We start from the raw sequence: 26,930 nt of genomic DNA, 5'->3' as shown, positions 1-26,930 counted from the left end.
TTAGTATAGATGTAGTATAACTTCTTTATCCATTCATCTTTCCTTGGACATCTTTTTCAGATTTTATTTCTAGTACTTAACCCCAGATAACACAGAGAGTATTCAGAAGACAAACTATAATGCCCTTGGTAATTGTTTCACTACAGTCTCTTTACTTAGGGGTGTGAGAGATAATAGAGAGATTAAGACACTTAGTTGTTGGGGCCCGGAGAGATAGCACAACGTCATTTGCCTTGCAAGCAGCCAATCCAGGACCAAAGGTGGTTGGTTTGAATCCCAGTGTCCCATATGGTCCCCCATGCCTACCAGGAACTATTTCTGAGCAGACAGCCAAGAGTAACCCCTGAGCACTGCAGGGTGTGGCCCCCCCCAAAAAAAAGGCACTTAGATGCCTTATATGTCATTGACCCTATTTCAAATTTTCAATCCCTTGCACCTAATAGGGTTCCCCAAAGCATTTTCAGGAATAATTCCTGAGTACAGAGCCAGACAGTCAGTGAGGTCCAAAAAGACAAAGACCAAACAAAACAAAACAACCCCCTCCCATACACGCACCAGTATAATAGAGGCATGGAGATGGCTAGGAGGACTGGAGTGCATTCTTTGCATTCAGGAGGCCTGGACTAGATCCTTTGACACTGAGCACAACTGGAATGTCCCCTCAAGCACTGTGCCAGTAGTCCCTGAGCATCTCATGGAATGACCCTAAAGGGAAGTTAAAAATCAGACAAGTAAGAAAATGATTGAGTAACAGCTTCGTCCACCGATTCCATCCAGATCACACTTGTGACCAAAAATATAAGGACTTCAGGTGAGATTGGTCAGGATGACATGGCGATAGACTTTAATCACAGATGCTGACTGTCAATCTCTCCCAGACACGCTACTGGCACTGCTCACAGGGGAAAGTGGGTAGGGCTGATGCATCGATGTAGGACCCTTTTTTCACCATGAGATGGCGTGTCACCAAGACGAGCACTCTTAGCTGACCACTGAGGGAACAAACCCAGCAGATAGGTACGTTCGTTCATGCACGTAGTCAGCTTGCATATGTGGTGTACAAGACATGTAGAAAGACAGCATAGAAAACAAAACATGCAACTGCAAGAACGACTCCTCAAGATTTTACTTTCCTAGGGGAAATGTTCTAAAAGCTCTTGAATCTGCATTTTGACACGCCTAATTATTTGGGGTGGGAGAGATAGATAGAGAACTCATTGGGATCAAACCCTTGAGCTATCTACATGCACTTTCCACTAAGCTACAAACCAGTTTTTTCATGATGATTTTTTTTCTTTGAATTTTGCATCACATCCAGTGGTGCTCAGGGCATAATTTCTGGCTCTATGCTCAGATATTCCTCCTGGTAAGATTTGAGATATTTGTGGTGCTGGAAATTGAATCCAACTCAGCAATGTCATCCATGTCAATCTATGTCATGCAATGCAAGTAGCCTATCTGTTATCTGCTATACAATGGCTCTATCTCAAACCTGAATGACTAGACCATCTTCATAGATCAGCGTATTTTTCCTCCTTTGTACTTTCAGTTTCTGTTAAAAACTTGGCTGGCTTTAGCAGATATTAAAAACGAGGGTGTCGAATCCATCTCAGACACAAGAGGGCGCAGTGTGCTCAGAGTCAACCTGGGCAGGAAAAAGAATTCAACCATCTCCAGGAATTTTTGGCTTCACTCCCAGACCTCAGTGGAATTAATAAAATGTGTTGGGGGCTGGGTGGCACGATTATCCCTTACACCGAATGAAGTAGACCGAATGTAAAGAAAGAAAGTGGAAACAACCTTTGCAGAGCTTGGTGGAAATTTTGGGTTTGGCACCTCGGAGCAAAATGTGCAGACATTCAGGCTCAGGATGTTTCTATTGCAGACTTGTCCTCTCTGGGGACATGAAGATAAGACATTCAAGACTGCAGAGAACCCGGGGCAGTCTTGATCTCTGATCACAAAACCTTAGTTCTGAGAAATCGTCTTCATTCGTTCCAGGAAATATTTCAGTGCACTCGTTACTGACTCGGCACATACTTGTATGCATTAGTCTCTGTTGCCTCAGAGCCTGCCCTAGCTGGTAGCTACTTAATCTCTTCTTATTTGAAAGGGGCAAGACAAGCCCCACTGAGTTCTGCTTTGAGATGCTTTGCCAAGAATTAGAGAAAAAATTTAAAAAATAAAATTCAAGAAAAAGATTGTATCTGATAAGTGAAAGTTCCTCCTTTCCCAAATATACCCCAAAACATAATTAACCTTGGAGTGGTGAACTTCATGCTGTCTCCCATCAACAGCAATAACTGTTAGGATCCCTACATGAACTCTAAGCTACAAACCAGAATCTTCATGATGAATTTTTCTTTCTTTGGATTTTGCATCACACTCAGTGATGCTCAGGCCTTAATTTCTGGGAGAAATTTTAGATATTGTCTTTCCTGACAGGAAGAGGTCAACCCATCATTTTCTGTGAGAAGATCTTATTTTATTTGCTTGTTTATTTATTCATTTGCTTATTTATCAAGTCCATAGGGCTGACTCCTAGCTCTGACCTCTAGGCCAATTCCTATTATTCTCAAGGGGCCATATGGGGTATTGGGGTTCTGACTTCATGCAAGGTAAGTGATTTAATCCTTATATTCTCTCCAGCTCCTAAATTAGAATTCTTCACTTTTATTTTGTCTCAGAGATATTGGATGGTGTTAAATGCCTCAGAGAAGACTCTAGCTTCCCAAGAAGTTCCCCAGATCTTCCCACCCAGGCTATGTTGGGGTTCCCTTTGCTGAGGGAAACTCATAACCACACAAGAACTTCATAAACCTCACTAGTTTCCCAACCCCTTCCTAAGGTTTCACTGTTTAGGGAAAGTCTATTCTTTCATTCAGTTCTTTATGTTCTTATTTATATCGCTGTATGGTGATTTACAACATGGTTAATGATTGTTTCAGGCATGTATCATTCCAGCACCACACCCAAACATCTGAACTACAGAAATGCTTTCACTGCAGGATGACAGTTCTTGGTACTCTAGGGCAGTTGACTATGACTGTCCTTAAGGGAACTTCCCTTTGGCAGGCTGAGGGAGACAAAAAGGTTTAGGTTAGGAGATCCTAGCACTTACTTTTAGGTTCTTCACAAAAGACTCCTTTATTTTATTTTTGTTGTTGTTTTGGTTTTGTGTTTTTTTAATTTAGTTTTTACTTTGGGGTATTGGATATTTTTTTATTTTGTTTTTGGACCACAAATGATGATGTTAAGGGATTACTATTGGCCGGTTCAAAGAACTGTATGGGTGTCAGAGATTAAACCTGGATCTGTGGAGTGCAAGGCAAATGCCTTACCCACTGGACTATTACTCTGAGATGCCTTTCTCTCCTGTTCATTCCCCATGAACATATTAGAGAAAAATGACTGAGAGATAGTAGAGGGTAAGTCACTGGCCTCAGACCTTGGCTTAATTTTTAGCAACACATGTTTTCCTGAGCATAGAGCAGGGAGTAGCCCCCAAACAATACCTCCTCCAACCCCACACCACCACTACAAATCAAAAGAAGCACAATTTAACAAGCAATTCTGAGTTGAAATCAAACAGTACTCAGTATCTCAAATACTCATTAATTAAGGTTCTCCATTTATCCCATAGAACATCAGACTTCCTGACAGGTGCCCGGATCTAAAAGAAATCAGTACCACTCCCATCTTCCCCATTTGGCCATACAGTTCTCAAAAAGACAGACACTGCCTTATATGCTCATACATGGTTCTCCACTGTATGTATGGATCTTGACTGTACTTGGCTGTGAGGCAGCAGTGGAACTGAGAAGTGAACAGAAAAAAAGAGTGGCCCAGGCTATAGATTTAGAGCAGAGCTGAGTATACCCTGGAGATCACAGTAGTGTAGGCAAGGCATGTATGTGGTTATTAGTCATGACACACAACATGCCAAAGAAAGAAATACTGACAAGAGGAAATATGTAGAAAGATGTTCAAATATGGGCTGCAGCTATTATTTTTGAAGCCTTTGGCTTAGATGAGACATTAAAATTGGTGTGTTAGGGTTCAAGAGATAGGATAGAGGTTATTGAACTGGCATGTAACCAACCCCAGTTCTATGGCAACACATCTGATTAATTAAGGAGTGACAAGAGTGATCCTCAAACACAGAGATAATAGTAAACCCTGAGCATATCTAGGTGTATCTAAACACACACACACACACAACACACACAATTGAAATCTTAAGTAGCTCATCAAGCTGACAGGAAGAAGGAATAGGACTGGGCTTTGAAGCCCTAATACTTCAGTGCAGGTGAAGAAGCCAGGCAGAATGGGCCAGAAAAGTAGGTCAACTATGGGCTTTTTGGGGTCTAGGGGAAAAAACCCAGCCCAGAAGGCACAGGCTGGTTGGTAGGAGATGAGGCCATTGGGTGAGGTGAGCAGGGGTCACTAGAAATGGCTGAGAACCAAGGAACCAGGAAGGCAGGTAGGAGCAGTGGCCTGTGAATGTTGGCCCACAGGCTGGTTCTGGAAAATCTTGCTGAAGCTCAACACTTCCCCTTCCTCATGTACATCCCAGTTGCCAGCTGAACTTCACCCTACTTCTCACTTCTCCATCCTAAGCCCCAGGAATCTCCTATGATTCCTATTTAATATTGTATTTAGGTTGAAAGAGCTCATTGGTTGGAGTTACCCAACATCATTCATTGCTGACAGGAAGAGAATTGAATACTGGGGAAGAAAAAGTGGGGACAGACACAGGATGGGAATCTACAAGCTAAAAACTCAGAAGAACTATTATGCTGAGTGAAATAAGTCAGAGGGAGAGAGATAGACACAGAATAGTCTCCCTCATCTATGGGTTTTAAGAAAAATAAAAGACATTTTACAATAATTCCCAGAGACAAAAGAGAGGAGGGCTGGAATGTCCAACTCACAACATGAAGCTCACCAAAAAGAGTAATGAGTGCAGTTAGAGAAATAACTACATTGAGAACTATCCTAACAATGTGAATGAATGAGGGATGTAGAAAGCCTGTCTAGAGTACAGGTGGGGGTGGGGTGGGGAGGAGGGAAACTTGGGATATTGGTGATGGGAATGTTGCACTGGTGAAGGGGGGGGTGTTCTTTACATGACTGAAACCCAACTACAATCATATTTGTAATCAAGATGTTTAAATAAAGACACTAATTTAAAAATAAACTCAGAAGAAACCACTCCACCAATACCTTCATCTGGGAACTTTCAGCTTCCAGAATGTGAGAAATGTGTGACTGGGGCGTAAGCACTCCGATCTGTGGGGGCTAAAGAAATATCTCATGACTGGTTCTTTGAATGTGGTCAGCTCAGCAAGAGTAGAATTACCAGATGGGCAAAGGGGAAAAGACTGAACTCACAGATGCTGTCAGGAAATGGTTGCTGCTGTGGGTTTCATGGATGCCTATCCCGGACAGGCCTGGCATCTGAGCTAGCCCTCAAGGATGCCTGTTCCCCCTTCGGGTGCTGTCTGTGTCCTCACAACCTGGAGTGCCAGGCCGGAAGAGTGTAGTCAGCACAGCCCCTTTTGCTGAGTTCATGCTCTATCCTGTGGGCAGCTGCTGTGGGGAAATGCCACATCATAAATAATTCTTACATTAATGCCAAAGCAGCCGGAAGGGAAATGTCAGGAGGAAATGGTATTTCAAATAAGTGCAAATTTCATAATCTGGCCAATTTTTCAGACCATATCTTAAGCCCATTTCCCTTCACTAGGGTGATGGTGGAAGTCTTGAGTCTTTGTCAGGACAGTTGGCCCAGATATCTCTAGTATAAAAATGAAATCATTTTTCTGCCCTTTCAAAAGGGACGACTGGACCAATGCAGAGAGAGGAACAATTGGGCCTATTTATAAAACCCGACCCTGGTATCTTTAAATCACCCGGTACAATTACGGTTCTGTGTCATTCTCTGAGCTTATAATTGAAAGACTCTCTGGGAAACTCTGATGGCCCCTGAGCAGAATGGACCATTAGAGTTTATCCCTGCAGACATGTAACATGCAAGTTGCAATCAGCTTGATTCCTGGGAAGGCCTGACTGGATAGTGACCCCAGACTACATGTGTGAGTTAGTCTGCTGTGTGGTATATGTGAGGGAGGGGCATGGATTGTGATGTGTGTGTTAACAGTGAGTGTGTGGTGTGTGAGAGTACTTACAATGTAAGGGGGAGTTGTGTGTTGTGAGAGGATAAGCATGTTTTGTGGTATGTGAGTATGCTTTGGAACATGTGTGGTTGTGAGTGTGTGCGGCATGAGTGGGGCTTTAAGTGTGTGGTGTGCGTGAGAGGTATGGTGTGTGAGTGTGGATTATGCATTATGTGGTGTGGAATCTATTTAGTGTGTCCTATGTGTGCTGTGTGTAGTGCAGGAGGGAGGTGGTGCATGCCTATGTCCACTGAGCCAAGCAGATGGATTGAAGACCGTGGCCTGCCCAGTGGAGACAACAGCTGTCTCACCTTGAGGAAACAAGCCTGTCCTCCCAGATCTGTTCTCTCCCAAGAACCCCAAAATCTATATTCCTCCTCCATCTTGGCAAAGTGTTAAAAGTGGAAAGGAAAGCTCTGAGGCCTGATATTTGGGGTTTCCCCTGGCTTGGTGAGATGCTGAGGCCCAGGAAAAGGCCAGAAGGATTGAACTCACTGTCCTCTTTGGTGGCAAGTCAGCATCTTCCCTTCATGGTGGGGTTACTACATAGTGTTTCCATGGTGCTCTCTGACGCACCCAGACTCAAGGCCCAGTTTTTCATTTCCCTTTATCTCAGAAAGCTAATATTTTTTCTTTTATTCTTTTTATTTTTTAATTGGAAAGCTGATATTCATGTGGGGTCTCTAGTCTACAACTGTTAGAAAGGTCAAGCTTGAGAATTATGGGTAGCCCAGCAAGAAATCGGGTGAAGCCAGGACAGCAGGAAGGATAGGACAAGAGTCTTGCCTTGTTACCCTCTTTCTAGAGGAATTGCTAAGGAAATGTGGGCAGAAGCTTTGCCCTTTTCCTATTCCTTTTTCTTCATATCTTTTTCTCCACTAAATATCTTTAGTTAGGCTTGAGGGCCAGCTAGTGTTTATGCACTCAAGTGATCACTTTCTATGTTCATTTATTTCTTTATTAATTTATGCAATCAACTTTTTTTTTTTGAGGCAGATGATGCTGGGATCAAACCCAGGGCCTCACGCAGTCCAGGAAAGTGAACTACAGTGGAGCTACATTCCTAACCTTCATTCAAACTTGTTAAGGAAATGATATGCAACAACATCTCCACTGGATGTTAGGAACAAACTAAGACAGATCAGACTGAGTCCCTGACACAGAAGAGCTCATGGGGACCTGAGTGTCTGACAGACACTTGGATGCTCATAACCCTCCTATGTCTCATAACATACAAAGCTCACAATTCTCTTGTACTCATAACTCTTCTTCTTCAAGACTTTTCTCCCATAATTAGTGCATTTGAACTTAGGGGATGGAGTCATAAATTGGACTCTAAAGTAGGAAAGGAAGTGTTGAAAAGAAAACACATAGTAGGGGCCGGAGAGATAGCACAGTGGTAGGGCATTGGCCTTGCATGCAGCCGATCCAGGATGGACCATGGTCTGAATTCCGGCATCCCATATGGTCCCCTGTGACTGCCAGGAGCAATTTCTGAGCATAGAGCCAGGAGTAACCCCTGAGAGCTGCTGGGTGTGACCCAAAATCAAAAACATAAAAAAGAAAACATATAGTAGAAGCCTTGAACCCAAGCATAATTTCAGCAAAGGTATTATTCTCTACATTCAATCTGTAAATTTTCTTGAGGAGTTATAAGTAGAAGGTGTAGAAATTTCTCAGCTTCCTTGCTTCTATTATATAGTACATCTATAATCAAATATGGGTAAAATAAGGCCTCAGATATTCAGTTTGAATGGGCTTTCAGAATCAGCTAGTCAAGATTCCACTTCTGCCAGTGTGACTGCTCTATTTGTGACTTTTGTTGAGAGGACAAGGTGGTATTAAATCTTGAATCATTTGGCACCCACTGATGGCCTGGGAAGAATTTTTAAAAAGGGTACTTTTATCAATGTCTTTTTTTTTTACTTAAAAATTATATTTTATTTATTCTTTTGAATGTTTTATTTTTTCCTTTAAAAAAACACAACAGTTTATTTTGCACGTTTGCGCGTCTGGCGCCTCCTGTAAGAACAGCGGCTTTTTTCACAGTAGTTTCCATGGCCAGGAGCGGTCCTTATTGCTGGAGGGAGCACCCGCGACATGAGGGCACCCACGGGACCAGATTCAAGCCTGGGGGAGCCCCAGAGTCCTGGGTAGAGAGAAAGGCCTACCATTAGGGGCAGGGCCTGCAGTCAGAAGTGGGATCTGCACCCTGGGGGCGGGGCAGCCAGAGCAGCACAGTCCCCCATGGGGACTCAAGCCAGCCAGCCCCCACGAGCTAAGGGTCACTCTACTGACAGTCAGTTCTTCCCCACTGCCACCCTCCATCTTGAGGAAAAACACCGCAAGCAGTCAGGAAGCTCAAACCTGAGCTCCAACCTCCTGACACTCCCCTTTTCCAGCACATTAGACCTGAGTACAAAAAAGAATCCCTCCACCAAGAGACCAGAAGGGAGCAGAGAACCGCTTGGCCCCCTCAAGGCCTCTCTGGACGGCAGCCTCCAGTACACACCGAAGACCAGCAGTGCTCCTGCCTAAGAGGCTTCCCCGAGCACCAGAAACCCATGGGGGGCAGGGGGGCTCTGGCCCCACTTCCACCAGGATTCCAGCATGAGACGAGGCACCCAGAGAGGGGTCGCACCAAGCACCCAGTAATTTGTCTACTACCACACGGACACCACCCGGGATTCCTGATTGGAGATTCAGCTCATGGGATTGGGGGACAGGGAAGGGAAGAAATTTTCCTAACATGGCAAAGCTGGGGTTCCTCCCAGACCCCTCATCCCCAGAGCTGAGCCTCAGAGGTTTATTCCAGGAAAGAAGTACAGGATGCGGAGGATCCCTCAGCCCCTCACCTCTGGCAGCAGGTCCAATAACTGTCCCAGGGCGCCTGTCCTAGCGGATGGGCACAGGCAGGCCAGCCCTGGGCCCACCCTGCTACTCCCAGACCCACTGAGGCAAATTAAGGCTGCCAGGAAAAGTGGGGACCCTCCTTGGTCAATGTGCCCTGACCGAGCTCAGCCCTTTTGCATAGGGATACACGTGTGTGTGTGGGGGGGACTATGGTAGCGAAAGAGGGTGCTATGAGGAAAGCCTGTGGCTTCACTGGTGAGACTAAAGGCGAGGCAGCTGCTCTGGGGGGGTCTGCATGGGCACCCAGCCCCCCACTCCTGCAGAGGCCGCAAAGCTGGGTGGAGAGGGGGACACCCTGGCTGCCCTGTCCGATGTGCAGCGCTTGATTGTTTTTTTTTTTTCCTTTCATCTCAGCTTAAGGCAAAAGTTTGGCAAAGCAAGTCTACATAAGGCCGCATGAGGAAGAAGAAAGGGGGAGCTGCCGCGGGGTGGGATAGGCCCCATCATCATCCACCACCTACCCGGGGTACATCCCCCTTCCTCCCGCCCCCAAACCTCAGAACGAGGCTATGAACATATAAGAAGTAGTGGAAAAGCAGTTGTTCCAGGGACAGCATTGCAAGGAGGGGCGCACAGGAGCGCTGCGGGGTGCAGGGGAGTTCTCCTACCCAACCCCTTGCAGGGGATGGGGGATCGGTCATAGTGGGAGGGCCGCTCCCCTGCTCCATGGCCACAGTGCACAGTGAGATCCGCCTGCAGAAGGTAGAATGGTTGTATTTCGCTGCATGATTTAAGAGACTGGGAGTATACGGTGGGGTGTGCATGAGCGGGGTCCGGTGGGAGTGGGGAGCTGTCACCGGTGTTTGGGGGGGATCACCACCATCGGCTGCCCATACTTGGGCCGCCACATGAGGACCTGAGCATCATTGGCGTTGGGTTTGGCCAGTGCGCTCTGCGGGATGGGCTCATTCTTGCTCAGGATCTTGGGTTGGTCCTGCACGCTGGGCTCATGCAGGCGGGCGCGCTGGCCCAGGGGCCGGTTGGGATTCACCTCAATGGTGAGTTGCATATGCCAGCGCAGCGTTTGCAGTATGAGCATGTCATTGGTGGTCATATTGGTGGCCACCAGCCACGTGGTGAAGCTCTGATTGCGGTAGATCTTGGTCAGCCTGGCCACGTTGCTCTCGCTCACGGGCACGGCCCACGTGACGCTGGGGGAGAAGTTGTCGTTCATGCTGATCATGAACTTGGAGTCTCTCCTGGTGGGGCCCACGATGGTGCATGTCTCGGTGGTGTTGCCATACCAGGGGTAGTTCACGCCGTCCGAGTCACTGATGGCTTCGATGCGGCCCTCCTGCAGGGCTGGGAGCTCCCAACTGGACATGCCCTGGTTCGCATAGTGGTTGTAGAACTCCATGTGGCTGCAGGCCTGGATCCAACCCACAATCCAAGTTTCCTTCCTGGGGATGGGCGGCATGATAACCTGGGCCGATGCCCGGAAGTGGGGAGTCCGGTACCGGAGCACCACACTGGAAGACTCATCGATGCTGGTGGGCACGGGGTCGATGGCCGCCTTCACATCAGTCACGGTGATGCCGTCCCGGAAGACCTTGGCCTTGTCCCCGATGCTCTGAATGCAGCCCATGGCAAACAGCAGGACTCTGATCTCCAGCGAAGGCCAACAGTCCCAGGAGGGACCAGGCATTGAAAGGACCGAGGCTGCAGGACCCAGTGCCACGAGGATGGGTTTTTTTTTTTTTGGGGGGGGGGCTCAGCTCCTATAAAATCTCCCGTTGCTGGGGGGTCACTGAGTGCAGGGGCTTTGCAGATCACTGACGCATGTCTGGTTAGATGAATTAGGATTTTTGCTGCATTTCAAGCGCCAGGCAGTGGACAAAAATCACTGATATTGATATTTCTTTGGATTCAAAAAAAAAAAAAAGGCAAAAGTTTGCAGGTCAGTTTGCCGACTTGCAACCACCACTTTCTCCACTCCCTGAAAAGCCTGGGGGATCCTGCAGGCTCCGTGGGGGCCGTGGAGAGCTCAGTATGATGGTGTGTGGGGAGGCCCCACTTTGTGCTGGATCAGGATCAATCAATGGGCACAGGGCCCAGGTCCACCCTCGGCTTCCAGGAGGCTTGCAGGAACTGCGGGGGGCCACCCGTGGGTTCGGTGGCCACTTAAGCAGGAGATCCAAGTTGTCGCTGTCTGTCGCTGTCGTTGTCTCTGTCGCCTCCAGCTGGAGGAGCCCTCTGTGGGGTGTCTCGGCTGAGGCTGCGAGGACCTTCCCCGCGGGGGTCCCCCAGACCCCGTCTCGTCTGCCCCCGGAGTGGAGGGACAGTTGCTTCTGCGCTCCCACGAGTCTCGGGGGGCTGCCGGGGCGCAGCGGGGGTGACGGCCCCCCAACAGCCCGCCGTGCACCTCCTTTTTCCTTTTTCTTATTTGGGGATCACGGGGGAGCCCCAGCAGTCGCCGCTCAGCCCCCACCGGCGCGCCGCAGCCCCGGGCGCACCCCGCATCGCCCTCTGCCGCAGCATCGCAAAAGGCAACCAGGTCAAACTTTGCAGAAACTCAAGCCCCGCCGCAGGCACCGGCCGCCGCTCCGGATCCCGCACCGGCTCCAAAGCCCGGTCCCCGGCCCGCTCTCCCCGATGGATGCAGGTTGGCAGGCGAAGGGTGCCGCCTCCTCCTCCTCCTTCTCCTCTTCCTCCTCCCTCAATGTCTTGAAGAGAAAATTAGTTCAAGTTCAAAGGACAAACTGGTTAGTCAACTTAATTCACATAACTCTGTGTTCAGGCAATTTTACGAGGGCAGAGTCTGGTGGAAGGCAGAGGAATAGTAGCTGATGGTGGGAGAGTGAGACCAGAACACTAGCCCCTGACAGGGAGAGTAGGCAGGATTGCTATCTGTACCCTCAAGGCAGATACCTTACTGTAGCTGAGACCAAGTCCAATCTCCCCCCCCCAAGATACCAGAAAGAAAAGGAGTGAGAACTAGAGAGAGAAGCAGGGGCTAAGATGCTTATATGCATACAGCCGACCCTGGTTCTGTCCTCAGCAAGGCATGGTTCCTTAAGCACTGCAGGGAATGACTCTGAGCAGGAAGTAGTCTCTGAAAACCACTGGGTGTGACGCTCCCTCTGTGCCTCCTTACCCCCAAAATGGCTGAGACCTTGCAGTAATGACATTAAGCAGCCATCATGACTTAATTTGTACCTGGGAATTCACAAAGCTAAAAGGGTTTTGGGTGAACCCACATTCCCATCGGTGCTGAGGTTAGAGCTCTGCCCATCTGGTCTCTGATCTGGACTTGGCTTTCACTTAGGTTTCCCCACAGATAAGTACAGAGGGGGAAATCACCAAGTGCCTGAGAGACATAGGCAATAGTTTTGCTGTCTGCTAGCTAGTGCCACCTCATAACACTATAGCAACTGCTGAATGCCATGTCCCCAGACTTCTAGGGGAGTCTCTTCCTTATGAGGCTCCATCATCATAATCTAATTCGCTGTCTGTGTCACTTCTCTGCTCCCATTCACAGTTTTCTGAGTCCACAGTGACATTCTCTCTGTTAGCACACATTCTGCTTGGTCCCCCAGCTCTGGTCCCTCAAAGTTTGTTGCTTCATGAGTTCATCCCACATAGAGCTCTGGGGTCTCTGCTAGGAGCTAGATATGCAGTGAAAATTGAAGTACAGTGTCCTTGCAAGGGTGGCATAGTTAACAAGTACTGGGATATCTAAACACCCCCACACCCCTATACCCACACCCCATCTCACTACAGGAGGAGACCAAGATTGCAACATCCCACCTCTCCCATTCATACTTCAGGTTCATTCAGCTTTTCTATGAGTTTATAATGTTGAAGCAGCCTCTGATTTTCTGGTCTTTGTAAAAGCCACTGAGACCCTCCTTGGGAGAGGACAGTTGGTCAACACTGCCTTGATCCATGACATAAGGGGACAGTTGTGTTTGTTTCCCAAGCCTATGTATAAGCCTATTGAGTGGCTGTTTCCCATAAGTAGGTGTTTTCATAGACCTGAGGTTCTCTTTCTGTGGTCTCCATTACCCAAAGTCTATTGTGATGAAACAAGATCTGAATAGAATCTAAATGAGTAGTTTGAAGGGCAGGAGCAATAATATAGCAGATAGGTTGTTTGCCTTGTTCACAGATGACCCAGATTTGATCCTAGCATCCCAGATGGTCCCCAGGGTACCACAGCAGTGATTTCTAAACACAGTCAGGAGTAACTCAGAAGACCAACATGAGTGTGGCCCCAAATCAAATACATAGTTCGAAAGACAAAGGATATTCATATGATTTTCATCATAGTAGATCGTTATCATCATCATCATCATCATCATCATTATTGTTAATCTTTGAGTGGCCCCTAACTTATAAGGTGACCTTTATCACAGGACTGTATGGGAAGGAAATAGTATAGAACTTACAGGTTATATAGTTTTTAGAGAATTTGGTGCTCTTTGGAATGTATGCCCTTGTGGGTAAAAAAAGATGAATGAGTTTAACTTTTCTAATTTTATTATCGGATGATATAGTAAATATAGCAATAGAATATAAGTGCTAAAAAGAGGAACATTACTTTTTTTTATAAAACTTAATTATGGAGCCAGACAGTGTATGGCTTCTAGAATATGCATGCAGCCAACCCAGGTTTGAATTAGGTACCACATGGTACCCTGAGCTACCCCATATGCAGCTATGGAGGCAACTGAGCACTGCCAAAGTGCCCTGAGTAATATTTGACACTACAGAGCACCAATGGCTGCATCCTTGGGCCTTTGCATTGCAGATTAGGCTGATTGAGATTGATTGGATGAACTTTAGCAACGCAGCTGAGTACCCTTTGTATGCTCTCCCAAAACAATGAAATGAAATGAAAACTCTCATCAACAGTAATGCAAATATCTCAAATGTGCCTAAGAAAGTGATTTAATTTCTAATTTTTTTCCCAAACATTGTTAAATCCAGTCCAATCATGCACAAAAAGCATCAGCTAGTGGGAGGTGTTCTATAAGTGTCTAGTCAACGCTTCTGAAAATTGCCAAGAAAACAAAGAGAATCTGAGAACTGTCATAAACTGAAGGAGACTGAGAAGACATGAGAACTCCGTGATGTGGACCCTGGATTGGATCCTGGAACAGAAAGAGGCAATGGGAAAAGTGGGGGGAAATCCAAATAAAGCCTGGTGTTCAGTTAATAATAACGTACCAATGTGGGTGTTTTTGTTTTCACAGATGTAGAAGCAATGACTGGGAGAACTGGGGATGAGGGGAATCTAGGAACTCTCTGTACTATCTCTGCAATGTATCTGCAAGTCTAAAATTAAATGTTTGTTTAAAAATTCAAATTACATGCTTTGGGAGATTTGCTAATGGGGAGGTTGCTTTCAAACAATAATATTCAATTAGGTGTGGGCAAAATTTCATTGTAAAAGATAAGAGAAAAACGTTTAATCTTGCTTTCCAAATTTCCTTATTCCCATTCTCTACTTTAATTTTATTTATTTTTTATCGCAGTGCTCAAAGAAGCTGGGCATGGATTGTTGTTTGGAGGTCTCTCCTGATAGTGCTCAGGAATATGCAGTACTGATGATATAACCTGGAGATCCTGCAGGGAAAGCATGACATGAGCCCTTGAGCAATCTTTGTACCCCCCATTCCACACCTCAAAGAAACAAACTAAAGATTATAAAGGATGCTTTATAACTATAGTTTATAAAGGAAGGTAAGGCTGAAGCCCACAAAATATGATTCAGAATAATGATGGGCTTGCCTCCAAGTTACAACCAAGGGGACAGGAATTTAATTCGTGATAGATCCCATATCAAATTCCATCCACCCAAGTCCCTCTACTGAAGCGATCATTGCAGATGTGGGCTCTATTACAAAGACACTAAACCAAGACAATATATGTAAATTAATTTATATTTGCTCCAAACATTGAATATAAATCATTTTATGATTTGCCAACTTTGGTATCGGTTTTTTAACCAATTTACCAAATATTGCTTCCAGTGTATTAATAAGACAGCTTCTACTAAACAGCTTCTACTAAAGGTCCAGAAGAGTGTCTAAAAGAAATAAAGAAGAGAAGGAGAGAAAATGAAGAAAAATGTCAACCATAGAGGCAAGCAGCAGGGGAGGGAATAGGGAAGGGAAGAAGAAAAATTGGGGATATTGGTGGTGGGAAATATGCACTGGTAAAGGGATGGGTGTTGGAACATTGTATAACTGAATCTCACTCATTTGTAGCATGGAAGAAATAAAATTGAAATGTTTAAAAATTAAATAAAGGGCCAGAGAGATAGTAAGGCTATAAAATGCTTGCCTTGAACATGGCCTATCTGAGTTCATCCTTCACCCTACCCTGTGATGTAGGAGTAAGCCCTGATTACAGCAGGGCATGATCCCAAAGTTGAAAAATCAATCAATAAAAATAAGCATTAAAATAGAATCATTCCAGGATAATCCCTTGCTTTCAAAGAAACAGACAGCTTGGAAAGAGGATGATGAGGAAGGGCTGGAAGCCTTCTTGGATAGGTCAGGAAAACTGAGAAGTTAACATTTGAGTTGAGGTCAGGGAGCTTGAGAATTCTGATGAGCTGATGACAGAGACAGGGACAGAAACAGAGAGAAGTGTTGCGGGGTGGTGAGACAGATGGGCTGACAGCACCTGGGCCACAGAGAGGAAGCACTTTCCAACTGGGGACGTCGTCCAAGATGCTGCCTTATTCTCAGCTGTGCTACCCAGCAGATGTGGAAGTGAACACAATGACTTCATTGAGAGCAATTTTCATAAAGCTAGGAGGTGTGAAATGGCTTTATGCTTGGGGACTCATCAATAGGTGTTTGACAAGGGGAGCAGCATCGTCAATGGAGTATGTGTGTACACATATGTCTCTGTGTGTGTATGTGTGTGTGAGAAAAGGAGTAGACAGGGAAACAGTCTTGCAACTCAAAGTTTTGTCAGACACCAGTTGCACCAGTTAGATTTAAGGAGCCCATTACAAATGCAAAATCTTGGGCCCTTCCTAGATATACGGAAGTAAAAGTTCATATCCTATTTATTTGGGGGGGGTATTTTATTTTTTTCTTTTGCTTTTTGGAGGGGCCACACCTGTCAGTCCTCAGAAGTTACTTCTTTTTTTTTTTTTTTTTTTTTTTTGCTGTTTGGGTCACACCCGGTGGCACTCAGGAGTTACTCCTGGCAGGCTCAGGGGACCAAATGGGATGCTGGGATTTGAACCACTGTCCTTCTGCATGTAAGGCAAATGCCTTACCTCCATGCCATCTCTCCAGCCCAGAAGTTACTTCTGTCTCTACACTCAGGTATTACTCCTGGTAGTACTCAGGGACCATATACTGCAAATTGAACCCAGATCAACTGCATGCAAGGTAGATGCCTGCCTTGCTAATACTATAGCTCTGACCCTTTTATTTTATTTTTTAAACCAATTTTAATAAGGTACTGGCAATTGCTAAACTGTTAATCACACTTTCATGTTTATATTGTTCCAATACCAGATTTAGACCCAGAGAGTCCACTTCTTTTTTTTTTTTGAGAGTCCACTTCTATTCACCAGTGTCCCAAAGATCCCTTCTAGCAATCTCAACTTATGTAAGTTCAGATAGACAAAACCTTTCATTCTGATGACTTCTAGCGTATATCAAAAACCCATAACTTAATTATAATCCTCAGTGAGACCTGTTGTTTGGAGGGCTATGTTCTAAAGTACAGGAAAGGATTTGAAAAGTTATCATAATAATCTGAACCAAGAGAAAGCACACATCCTTATAATGAACAGCCTTCTGAGGCAAAAGAATGGAAGTCACAGAATTTCAGGGGATGGATTGTCCAAACCAGAGGATGTATTGAATGATGACTGTCATGGAAAAAAAAAGGAGAGCTTGTAATCTGGGAAGAATGGCATGCCAGAGCCAGCTCGAAAACAAATGGTAAGTTATTGTTATTGCTAAAATTAAATGACATTTCTTTAATAAAATAAGTTACATAAAGCAGAGGACTGCATTTTACTATGACGCAGTCCCTGAGGACATTTACATCTGCTTTGTCTGTGTAATAGAAAATGCTGCCTTAGAGTATTTAAGTCTCTTTGATTCTGTGACAACCTAATAGCTTAAACTCACCCTTGTTGGGAATGTTTACATGATGCCAACCCATAAAAGCTACAAATCACCGATAGTTTTCTCGAGTTTTTTGTCTTGTAATATTTTCCTTCCTTGAGATCTTCAAAATGTTCCCACTATAAGAAATTGGTGATACACAAAGAGTGATGAGTTAGAGAAATAGCTACATGGAGAACTATCATAAAAATGTGAATGAATGAGGGAAATAAAAAGCCTGTCTAGAGTACAGGCAGGGGTGAGGTGGGGAGAAGGGAGATTTGGGACATTGGTGATGGGAATGTTGCACTGGTGAAGGGAGTATTCTTACACGACTGAAACCCAACCACAATCATGTTTGTAATCAAGGTGTTTAAATAAAGATATTAATTAATTAATAAAAAATATAAATTGTTGATAAATATTTTAGGTTTCTGGACCTGCCACAAACCATTCAACTCTGCCATGGCACAAGCATGTATGCACGCGCGCGCACACACACACACACACACACACACACATATACAAAGCATTTACATATTATGGGTGAGAATGCTGTTGCCTCAAAAGTTTATTAACAGTTTTTTGAGAAATATCCATACTGTTTTCCAGAAAGGCTAGACTAGATGGCATTCCCAACAGCAGTGTATGAGAGTTTGTTTCTTCCCTCATCCCCACCAGGACAGATTGTTCTTGTCCTTTGTGATGTGTGCCCATCTATGTGGCATGAGATGGTACCTCATTGTAGCTTTGATTTGCATCTCCCTGATGATTAGAGATGTGGAGCATTTTTTTTTCATGTGCCTTTGTTCATCTGTATTTCTTCTTTGAGAAAGTGTCTGTTCATTTCTCCTCCCCATTTTTTGATGGGGTGAGATGCTGTTTTTCTGTTAAGTTCTCTCAATACTATGTATCTGTTAATACTATGTATATCTTAGATATTAGCCCCTTATCTGATGGGTGAATAGTTTTTTCCATTCTTTGGATGACCTTTGTATTCTAGTCACTTTTTCAATTTAATAGAGTCTCATTTGTTTATCTCTGCTTCCACTTGTTTGTACAGTAGTGTTTCCTCCTTGAAGATGCCTTTAGTTCCTATGTCATGGACTATTAAGCTCCCATATGATCCAGCTATATCAACTAGGAATATACCCCAGGAACACAAAACACAATATAAAATGCCCTCTGCACTCCTATGTTCATCGCTATGCTATTTATAAAGTCAGAATATGGAAACAACCCAGATGCCTGACACATATGAGTGGCTAAAGAAACTTTGGTACATTGACACACTGGAATACTACACAGCTTTAGGAAAAATGAAGTAATGAAATTTGCCTCTACATGGATAGACATGGAGACTTTCATACTGAGTGAAATGAGTCAGAGGGAGAGAGATAGACATAGAATTATCTCACTCATTTTAGAAATTATTTAAATTAAATTAAATTAAATTATTTTAAGAAAAATAAAGGACAGTATGGTAAGAATACCCAGAAACAATAGGAATGAAGGCCAGAAGGATCAGCCAGCCCATTATATAAAGCTTACCATAAGGAGTGGTGAATGCAGTTAGAGAAATAATTGCACTAACAACTACTGTGATAATGTTATTGAGAGAGGGAGAGAGAGAGAGAGAGAGAGAGAGAGAGAGAGAGAGAGAGAGAGAGAGAGAGAGGAGTGAGAGAGAAAAAGAAATAGAATGCCTGTCCCAAAGACAGGGGAAAAGTTAAACTGGTGAAGGGTGGTGTGCGTTTGATGGCTAAAGCACAGCTACAAACATTTTTTTTAACCACAGTGCTTAAATAAAATTTTTTGTTTTTGTTTTTGGGCCACACCCATTTGACGCTCAGGGGTTACTCCTAGCTATGCACTCAGAAATAGCTCCTGGTTTGGGGGGGGGGGGACCTTATGGGACGCCGGGGGATCGAACCGCGGTCTGTCCTATGCTAGCGCTTGCAAGGTAGACACCTTACCTCTAGCTCCACCTTCCCGGCCCCTAAAATTATTTTAATAAATAAATTATTATTTAAAATTTATACATTTAAATAAACAACAGATGGGACTGGAGCTATAGTATGGCATAGCAGGCATGGCACTTAATTTGCATGGGGCTGACTTGTGGGGGAAGTTTATTAACAGAACAACGAGAAGACTAGTGTTTGATGTTAGGCTGTTCACACTTTGTCCTCCTTGAGACCTAAGAATGTGATGGAGAAAGTGTTAATAATGACATGTTATTTTTTGAAGGAATCAATTCTTAATTTTTTTTTATTTTTATTTTTTTGTTTTGTTTTGGGGCCACACCTGGCGGTGCTCAGGGGTTACTCCTGGCTGTCTGCTCAGAAATAGCTCCTGGCAGGCACGGGGACCAAATGGGACACCGGGATTCAAACCAACCACCATTGGTCCTGGATCAGCTGTTTGCAAGGCAAACGCCGCTGTGCTATCTCTCCGGGTCCTATTCTTAATGTTTTGTAATAGCATAAACATATGAGCATCTATTCTTTCTGTTTTTAAATCTATGGTCTGGTAAGGCTCACAAGTCACTTGCAAGATAGATAATCATGTTCCAATATATGTCTTTTTTGCTTTTTAGTCACTGTTGTGAGTAAAATATTTCTGAACATTCCCATGGGAGTTGTGCTAGTTAATCAGTGCATCCTTCAAAATGGCTCTGACTGTCAGAGGTCAGTGAAAATCAATGAAAACATTCTGGAAACACAACTGACTTTATGATAAATACTAGTGTATGTTTAGTACATCTGTAAATTGTGTGCCACTCCTCTTGATGTCAACAATAGTTCTAATAAATGTATGCACAGAGAGGTGCACATTTTGTTTTCTAGAGAACAAGTTATTTCTCATTTATCGGCATCCTGGTCATAAGATTTCTGGTAGAGAAGAGTTGATAAATGAATGGGTGAAGACAAATCTAAGGATTTGCTTGGCAAAGAAAACTGAGCTTGGACAACTGAGCTTGGTTTGGACATATTCCTCAAATGCAATATGTTACTTGCACTCCATGAGAAGCCTAGTTTCTTTTCAAATTTTTAGTAGAATCCGAGCTTTCCTAAAGCCATTTAAGGTTCACTCACAATTTACCCTTGACACTGAGCCACATCATCTGTCTGTGCTCTATGGAAGACAAAAAGCTCATTTTGGGGAAGAAGAGCAGCAAGCAATGCCCACAATCAAACTCAAAGCCTCCCATGTCATGTATATGCTCTATCACCTGAGTCATATTTCCAGTTCATTTATTATAATTGTTAGAAACCAACCCAGAGTGCCGGGAGGTGGCGCTGGAGGTAAGGTGCCTGCCTTGCCTGCGCTAGCCTAGGACGGACTGCGGTTTGATCCCCCGGCGTCCCATATGGTCCCCCAAGAAGCCAGGAGCAACTTCTGAGCGCATAGCCAGGAGTAACCCCTGAGCATCACAGCATCACAGGGTGTGGCCCAAAAACCAAAAAAAAAAAAAAAGAAAAGAAACCAACCCAGAGATGCAGGATGGACCAAGATTTACAAATATTAATAGCAAACTCCTTCTCCTTGGCTATATCTATTTAAGCTCGGCTTAGCAAAATTATGATCTTCTTTCCTAGTATTTTTTGAGGGGCCACACCCAGAGCTACTAAGGGCTTACTCTTGAAGTTCAAGGGTCCTCTGTGTTCAAGAATCTTCTCCTGGAGGTCATGGGGGGGGGTCATTCTTTCCTACGCAAGCCAAACACCCTAATCACCACACAATCTCTTCATACCACTCATCCTCATCTGGCAATATTTTTAACTTTTATGGGCCAAAGAACTTGACTTCTCACCAAAGATATGTGCTTATACATTAAGTATTTCTACTCTTTACTGTGCTATAACTCTCTGCAGGCTGTTTTTATAAATGCTACCTGACACTTATTCTGTGACTATTTCTACCAGGATATAAATAATATCTAAATCTGTTTAGAGCACATAATGTGTGTCAGGCACTAGACTAAATTTCTGAACTGCAGTGTCTCATTGAAATGATCTTTTTAGCCCTAGTCTATACCAGGAAACAAAAAAAATCATAGGATGTAAACTCTATTACTAAAGTCACATGATTAGTAGAGGCTGAGTCAGATTTGGACCTTGGGGTTTGAGATCTTCATCAGGAAAGTTTATTACCTTCTGGACCTGATTTCCAGTTAGCAGTTCTGACTTTCCATATCTTGAGAGATAAAGCAGGATAGGGTGTGTAGGTTATGGGAAAGAGTGGCAATCCTTTCCCTTCACCATTCCCCTACTTAATCCACTTCTGATAACCAAGGACAAAGATGCCAACAGCTCAATTGAATCTTTTCCTCTGCCAGCCCTGCATGCTGATTCAGGGAAACTTGAATCTTCATTCTATATTTTGGCCCCTGCCACCACAAGGAGTCAGAATGCCCATATTTCATGTAGGTTGAACTCTTCCCTAGTAACCATAAATCCACATGGTTGTCCTGGATATGTTCTGTTGAACAGACTTTAGTGGAGAAGTAGTTCTAAAGTCACTTGGATTTGAAGTTAATAATGAAGGCATCCCAAGCATGGGTGGGTAGAGGAGGGGAAAGAATGAAAACTGGATGATAGGTGACATAGGGAAAATGTAGGAGGGTAATGTGAACTTTGGTAGTAGTGAGGTAAAACAATTTTGTACATCAATATCATAACCTTTAACACTATTATAACCACAAATAAATAAAAATGAAATAAATGTGCTCACAAAGGAAAAAACAAAAATGAAGTCAAGTGTATTTTAATAAAGAACATCTCAGAGCCTTTACCTCTGAATGATGCATGGTCTTCCTCAAGGGGCTGAGCAAGTGGCAACCTTTGCCCCTATGGTTTAAAATACCCTTTTCTGGGCATACTCATATTTCATAGCCAGGTATTTTCAGGAATACACTATGATCAATAGAGCCCTAGCAACTCTTCAGAAGGATAAATACACTTCCATCAGATTGGGCACTTTGCCTTAAGAAAAGGAAAAAGTTTCCTTTAGTCTAGGAGGAGTCTTGAAGAGAAGGGTAACATTTTTTTCTCTAGCTATCTTCAATTCCCTAGCACAGTAACTTAAACTAGCCAAAGACAGATCAACCGCCAGCAACCTGCATATATTTATCAATATGTGCCTCTCACATACTAATGGGAACACCCAGTTGTAAAATTACCCCATAAACCGTATCTCCAACTCCAGGTGAATAATATATATCTGAATCAGGGTTGAGCATGATATAATCCAAACCAGGCTGACGGTAAAACATGTAGTCTGGCAGTCTTCTACCTCATATGGAGAGCAATCTGCCTTCGAAAACTGCTGATTTTTTATCAAATACAGAGACCTCCCTGGGTGGGGCAGTAAGAATATAGTTCAGGCTATCCTAAACCACCCAGGTTTACAGTTAAACAATCTCTGTTTTGGGGTAAATCCAGGTTGTAAACAAACATATAAAGGAACCAAAGATGATCTTTGTTTAAGGTAAAATAAGGGGTGTAACATGGGACCCGGAGAGATAGCATAGCGGTAAGGAGTTTGCCTTAGACGCAGAAGGACGGTGGTTCGAATCCTGGCATCCCATATAGTCCCCCAAGCCTGCCAGGAGCAATTTCTGAGCCTAGAGCCAGGAGCGCTGCCAGGTATGACCCAAACCCCCTCCCCCCCAAAATAAGGTGTAACCTAACACAGAGTGATGATGAGTAGGGAGGAGGCAGTTAGAATTTGGGCTTATAGATCATTATAAATTAATCCAAGAAAGAGATTATATAAGAAAAAGAGATAAACACTATTATTCTATTGTGCTTATTTATAGTCCTTTCGCCAATGATAAGAGCAGGTAAGAGTCTTTTTTACTTTGGTTGAGTAGTTAGCTCAAGGACTGCAATGCTTGTTTTGTAATGGCCCAGGGAAGAGTTGATTACAGATTGAAGAGGAGACCTCTTCCTTGTAAAACAGAGAGGGATATCTGCACAAAGCAAATTATACTTTGTATGACTTTAGTTAAACCATGGAGATCTATAACAATCATTTCAAATTGACCCTAGTTGATCTAAGTTTTGGTCATTTCATTTGCCTTTGTGTGTAATAAACTATATAAAGTGAATTTGTTTGTTCCTGCATAGAGACAGCTTAGGGTGTTGGGTGGAAATTGGGGTCACCTAGGGAATGTCACATTGGTCATAGGAATGATGTTGGAACATTTAATGTCTGAAACAACTGTATTATAAATGGCTTGGTAAATCAGTGTTATAATAAAAAAATTAGAACAAAAATTACTTTACAGAAAGAAAATTGTTCCCTGATTTTAAAGTTTTCTGCACCTGCTGGTTCCCAAAATAAAACATATTCCACAGAAGCATATTTTGGGGGCAGTAGATTTCAGAACTCTTCATCTCTTTCAGCTTCAGACGGCAACTTCAAAGCTGCTTTCTTTTTGACATAGTGTAATGCTTAGTGACATTTGAAGCTAAAGTTTGAACTTGGCTTCTACAGTGTCTAAAATTGTTTCTTTCTCTGCACTTCTTGATTATATACTAAGAAAAGAAATTTCCCACATCAAGTAAGCCATGCTTAAATTCTGAATCTATTAATTTGCAAATGATAAGATGTTACAAACCGATTCACAGATGCCATTAAAACCTTCTAGGTAAAAATTATTCAATTACTTGAAAGTTCCTGAGGATATAAATTAAGCAAACATAAGGTATTTTATCTATGTAACCTTACTTGCAGGGAAGAATTTTATATGCTCAGAAATTAGTGGGAGGTAGAAAAAAAAGTTTTTCTTTCCCAAGAAGCTAAAATCACAATGAAAGCAACTGAAATGTTTTCCACAATTTAAAGACTTACTCTATGTTGTATAGTGACAATGAAGATTAGATAGTACTGCCATATTTGGAAAGCACAAGGAAGAGAAATGGCCGACATTAGGGAAGAAAGAGATTGTTTGGTGCAACCTGTCATGGTAGAGATGAGAAACTGAGCCATTAGAAAGGGACTTATTTGTACAAGGTTACCTGTTTAGTTGCACAGAGCACAAAAGAGAAGCTGCTACAATTCCATCTACTTTTCTGTTGAAATCTTGCCTGGGGTGACAGCTTATCACCTCACTCTTCTTCACTAATGTGGGGTCAGGTCCCAGGTCAATTTGCTTCAGTTTGTACTAAGAGCCTTTCAAGCCTGACATTTGAGAGCCAATTTCTGTGATATTTGCTGACCCCAACTGCTCACCTTTCATCAACCTTCTGGTAATGCAAAGTAAGGGTACCAGAATCTCTTCACAACAGGAAATAGCCCATTTTGCAATCCTTTCCCTAAATTGAGTAAATAGTTAAGCTTTTGTGAGACATAGAACAATTGAACTTCTTTTATTTAGTGATCAGAAATAACCATAGTCCTCATTGTCCTTTTCCTTTGAAACACTCAACCTGCTTTCTCCTCTTTTTTTACAGTACAAAATAGAGTGCAGAAAAAAATGAGCAGTTCTTTAAAGAATCAAGGAAATTTGAACATAAACCTACAATCCTAGATTTAGGTTTGCAGACTACTTCAATTATATAAAATAAGATAATGGAGGGATTAAGTCTGTAATAGTACAGTGATTGTGCATTAAATTTCACATTTTAGATTAGGAAATCAATTAATCAAAATACATCTTACACATATACAGTTTTCCAGCATATTTCAGTTCCAACCTAACTCTTGCCTAGGAGCTTCAACTTCTTGCAGGATATTTGCTTATTTCCCTCTTCCTTACACACTCGTCCCACCACTCTAGATCCACAAATCCTTGTGGTGATAACCCTATATCTCCCAGTCCTTGATCTCCCCATGGCTAGTGTTTGGGACCTAGCTCCATTCACCAGTCCAGCCAAGGAGTCCTCACAAGATAAATGTGGGTGCCAGAAATAAGTTGAATCTTAAGCACTAGCCTGATTTGTTACCAGGAACACCAAATCACCTTTCAGAACCTCATAACTTGCAGAGCAGCAAGAACAATGATGAAAGCAAAGCCATTCAACTCTTTCAACAGATGATGATGAAAGCTCAGGTTAAATCTTCAGCTACATCAGAACTTCTGACACTACCTAAGGATGATTTCAGAACAATATACTTACAGATTTTGGCACTTTTAAAATAGTGTCTTTGAAATAAATTTTTGGACCCTTAGAGTACAAGTGAAATTGCTAGAGAATGTAGAAGCCCATATTTTTTTTAGAGAATGTGGAAGCCCATATTTTTTAATATAGTTTTCTAAAAAGTTAAAGTTATAACAAGTGTCCCAAAGCAACAAAACCTAAGAACTATTCTACAGAACTGAATTTATCATTGCAGAGGTTTTGGGAGAAGGAACATAGGACAGTGAGATAATGGTGGGAGGAAGCTATCACTCATGGTGATTGTGGTGTTAGGTTGTAGTATGCATGAGACTATCATTTACAGAGTATAGTATCAGATTATAATAAATATAATAAACTGAAAATTGAAACAGTGACCTTACAAACAAAACACATTACATAATAAATATAGACTTTTAAATTGAAGAATCTTGAAACTTTAAGATATAGGCATCATCAAGGAAAACATCTCCTGATTTATGGAAATTCAGAAAGAAAAAGAGACAAAAGGGAAAAATGACTGCTGGAAGATACAATAACTCATAACTTCTCTTCATGATAAAACTCTCTTGCAAAATAGAAGTGATGTTTCTCAAGATAATAGCCACTAATTAAAAAAAAATCCCAGTCCAGCATTACACTCAAAAGCAAAAGTCAAAAAAACCTTATCTCTGAGATTATGCAAGAATGTTTACTTTTTGAAATTATTATTTAATATAGTCCTAGAAATCTTTGTTGCAGGGCAGGTTAAATAATACAGTGTTTAAGTACTTGTCTACCATGCCTGGGTTCAAATGATCCCTGAGCCACATCAGGAATTATCCTACAATGCAAACCCAGGAGTAAGCTCTGAGCACTGATAGGTATGGCCTCAAAATAAAAATAATAATAAAAGAGGGATGTTGGGACTGGTGCAGTGGGGCAAGCACTAGGGCATCTGCCTTGCATGTGCCAACCTAGGAAGGACTGCAATTCGATCCCCCAGTGTCCCATATGGTCTCCCAAGCCAGGAGCAATTTCTGAGTGTGTAGCCAGGAGTAACCCCTGAGCATCACTGGGTGTGGGCCAAAAACAAAACAAAAAAAATAAGTAAACAAATACATAGAAGGAGGTAAAAATAATTTTTACTGCTGCAATTAGGCAAGAAAAAGAAATGGAAAGGATACAACTTAAAGAAGTTAGATAAACACTATTTACATATGACATGATATTATACAAAGATAACTCCTAATATTTCACTAAAATTCCCAACCAATTCAGCAAAGTGGTAGTCAACAAAATAGAAAAAAAGTAATAATAATCACATTTCTATATGCACATAACTGGAAGAGAAAGAAATAAAAAAGCCACTTCATTTAAACTAGAATCCCAAGGAAATAAAAAGAACTTTTCTCAATATAGTCAAGACTATCTGTCACAAGCCAATGGCAAATATTATTCTCAATGGGAGTAAACTAAAAGCCTTTCCTCTAAAATCTGGTACAACACAAGGCTGGCCCCTCTTACCACTGCTATTCAACATAGTACTGGAAATACTTTCCATAGCAATTAGGCAAGAAAAAGGTATCAAGGGCATCTAGATGGTTGTTGCAAGTCAGCCCCTGAAGAGGTTGACTGATGGAGGA

The 26,930-nt window shown here is 42.9% G+C and overlaps 1 protein-coding gene across 1 annotated transcript; it reads right to left on the bottom strand.

Annotated features, from left to right (window-relative positions):
• Positions 1-9,885: 9,885 nt before the first annotated feature.
• LOC126001127 (protein FAM78A-like) lies at positions 9,886-10,989 on the bottom strand. The gene has a single exon (XM_049768324.1). The coding sequence runs from the start codon at positions 10,735-10,737 to the stop codon at positions 9,886-9,888; it is 852 nt and encodes a 283-aa protein (XP_049624281.1). The 5' UTR covers positions 10,738-10,989.
• Positions 10,990-26,930: the final 15,941 nt, after the last annotated feature.

Source organism: Suncus etruscus, chromosome 2 (assembly GCF_024139225.1).
Source record: "Suncus etruscus isolate mSunEtr1 chromosome 2, mSunEtr1.pri.cur, whole genome shotgun sequence".
Lineage (NCBI taxonomy): Eukaryota > Metazoa > Chordata > Mammalia > Eulipotyphla > Soricidae > Suncus > Suncus etruscus.
This window is presented reverse-complemented; position numbering and strand designations above follow the sequence as displayed.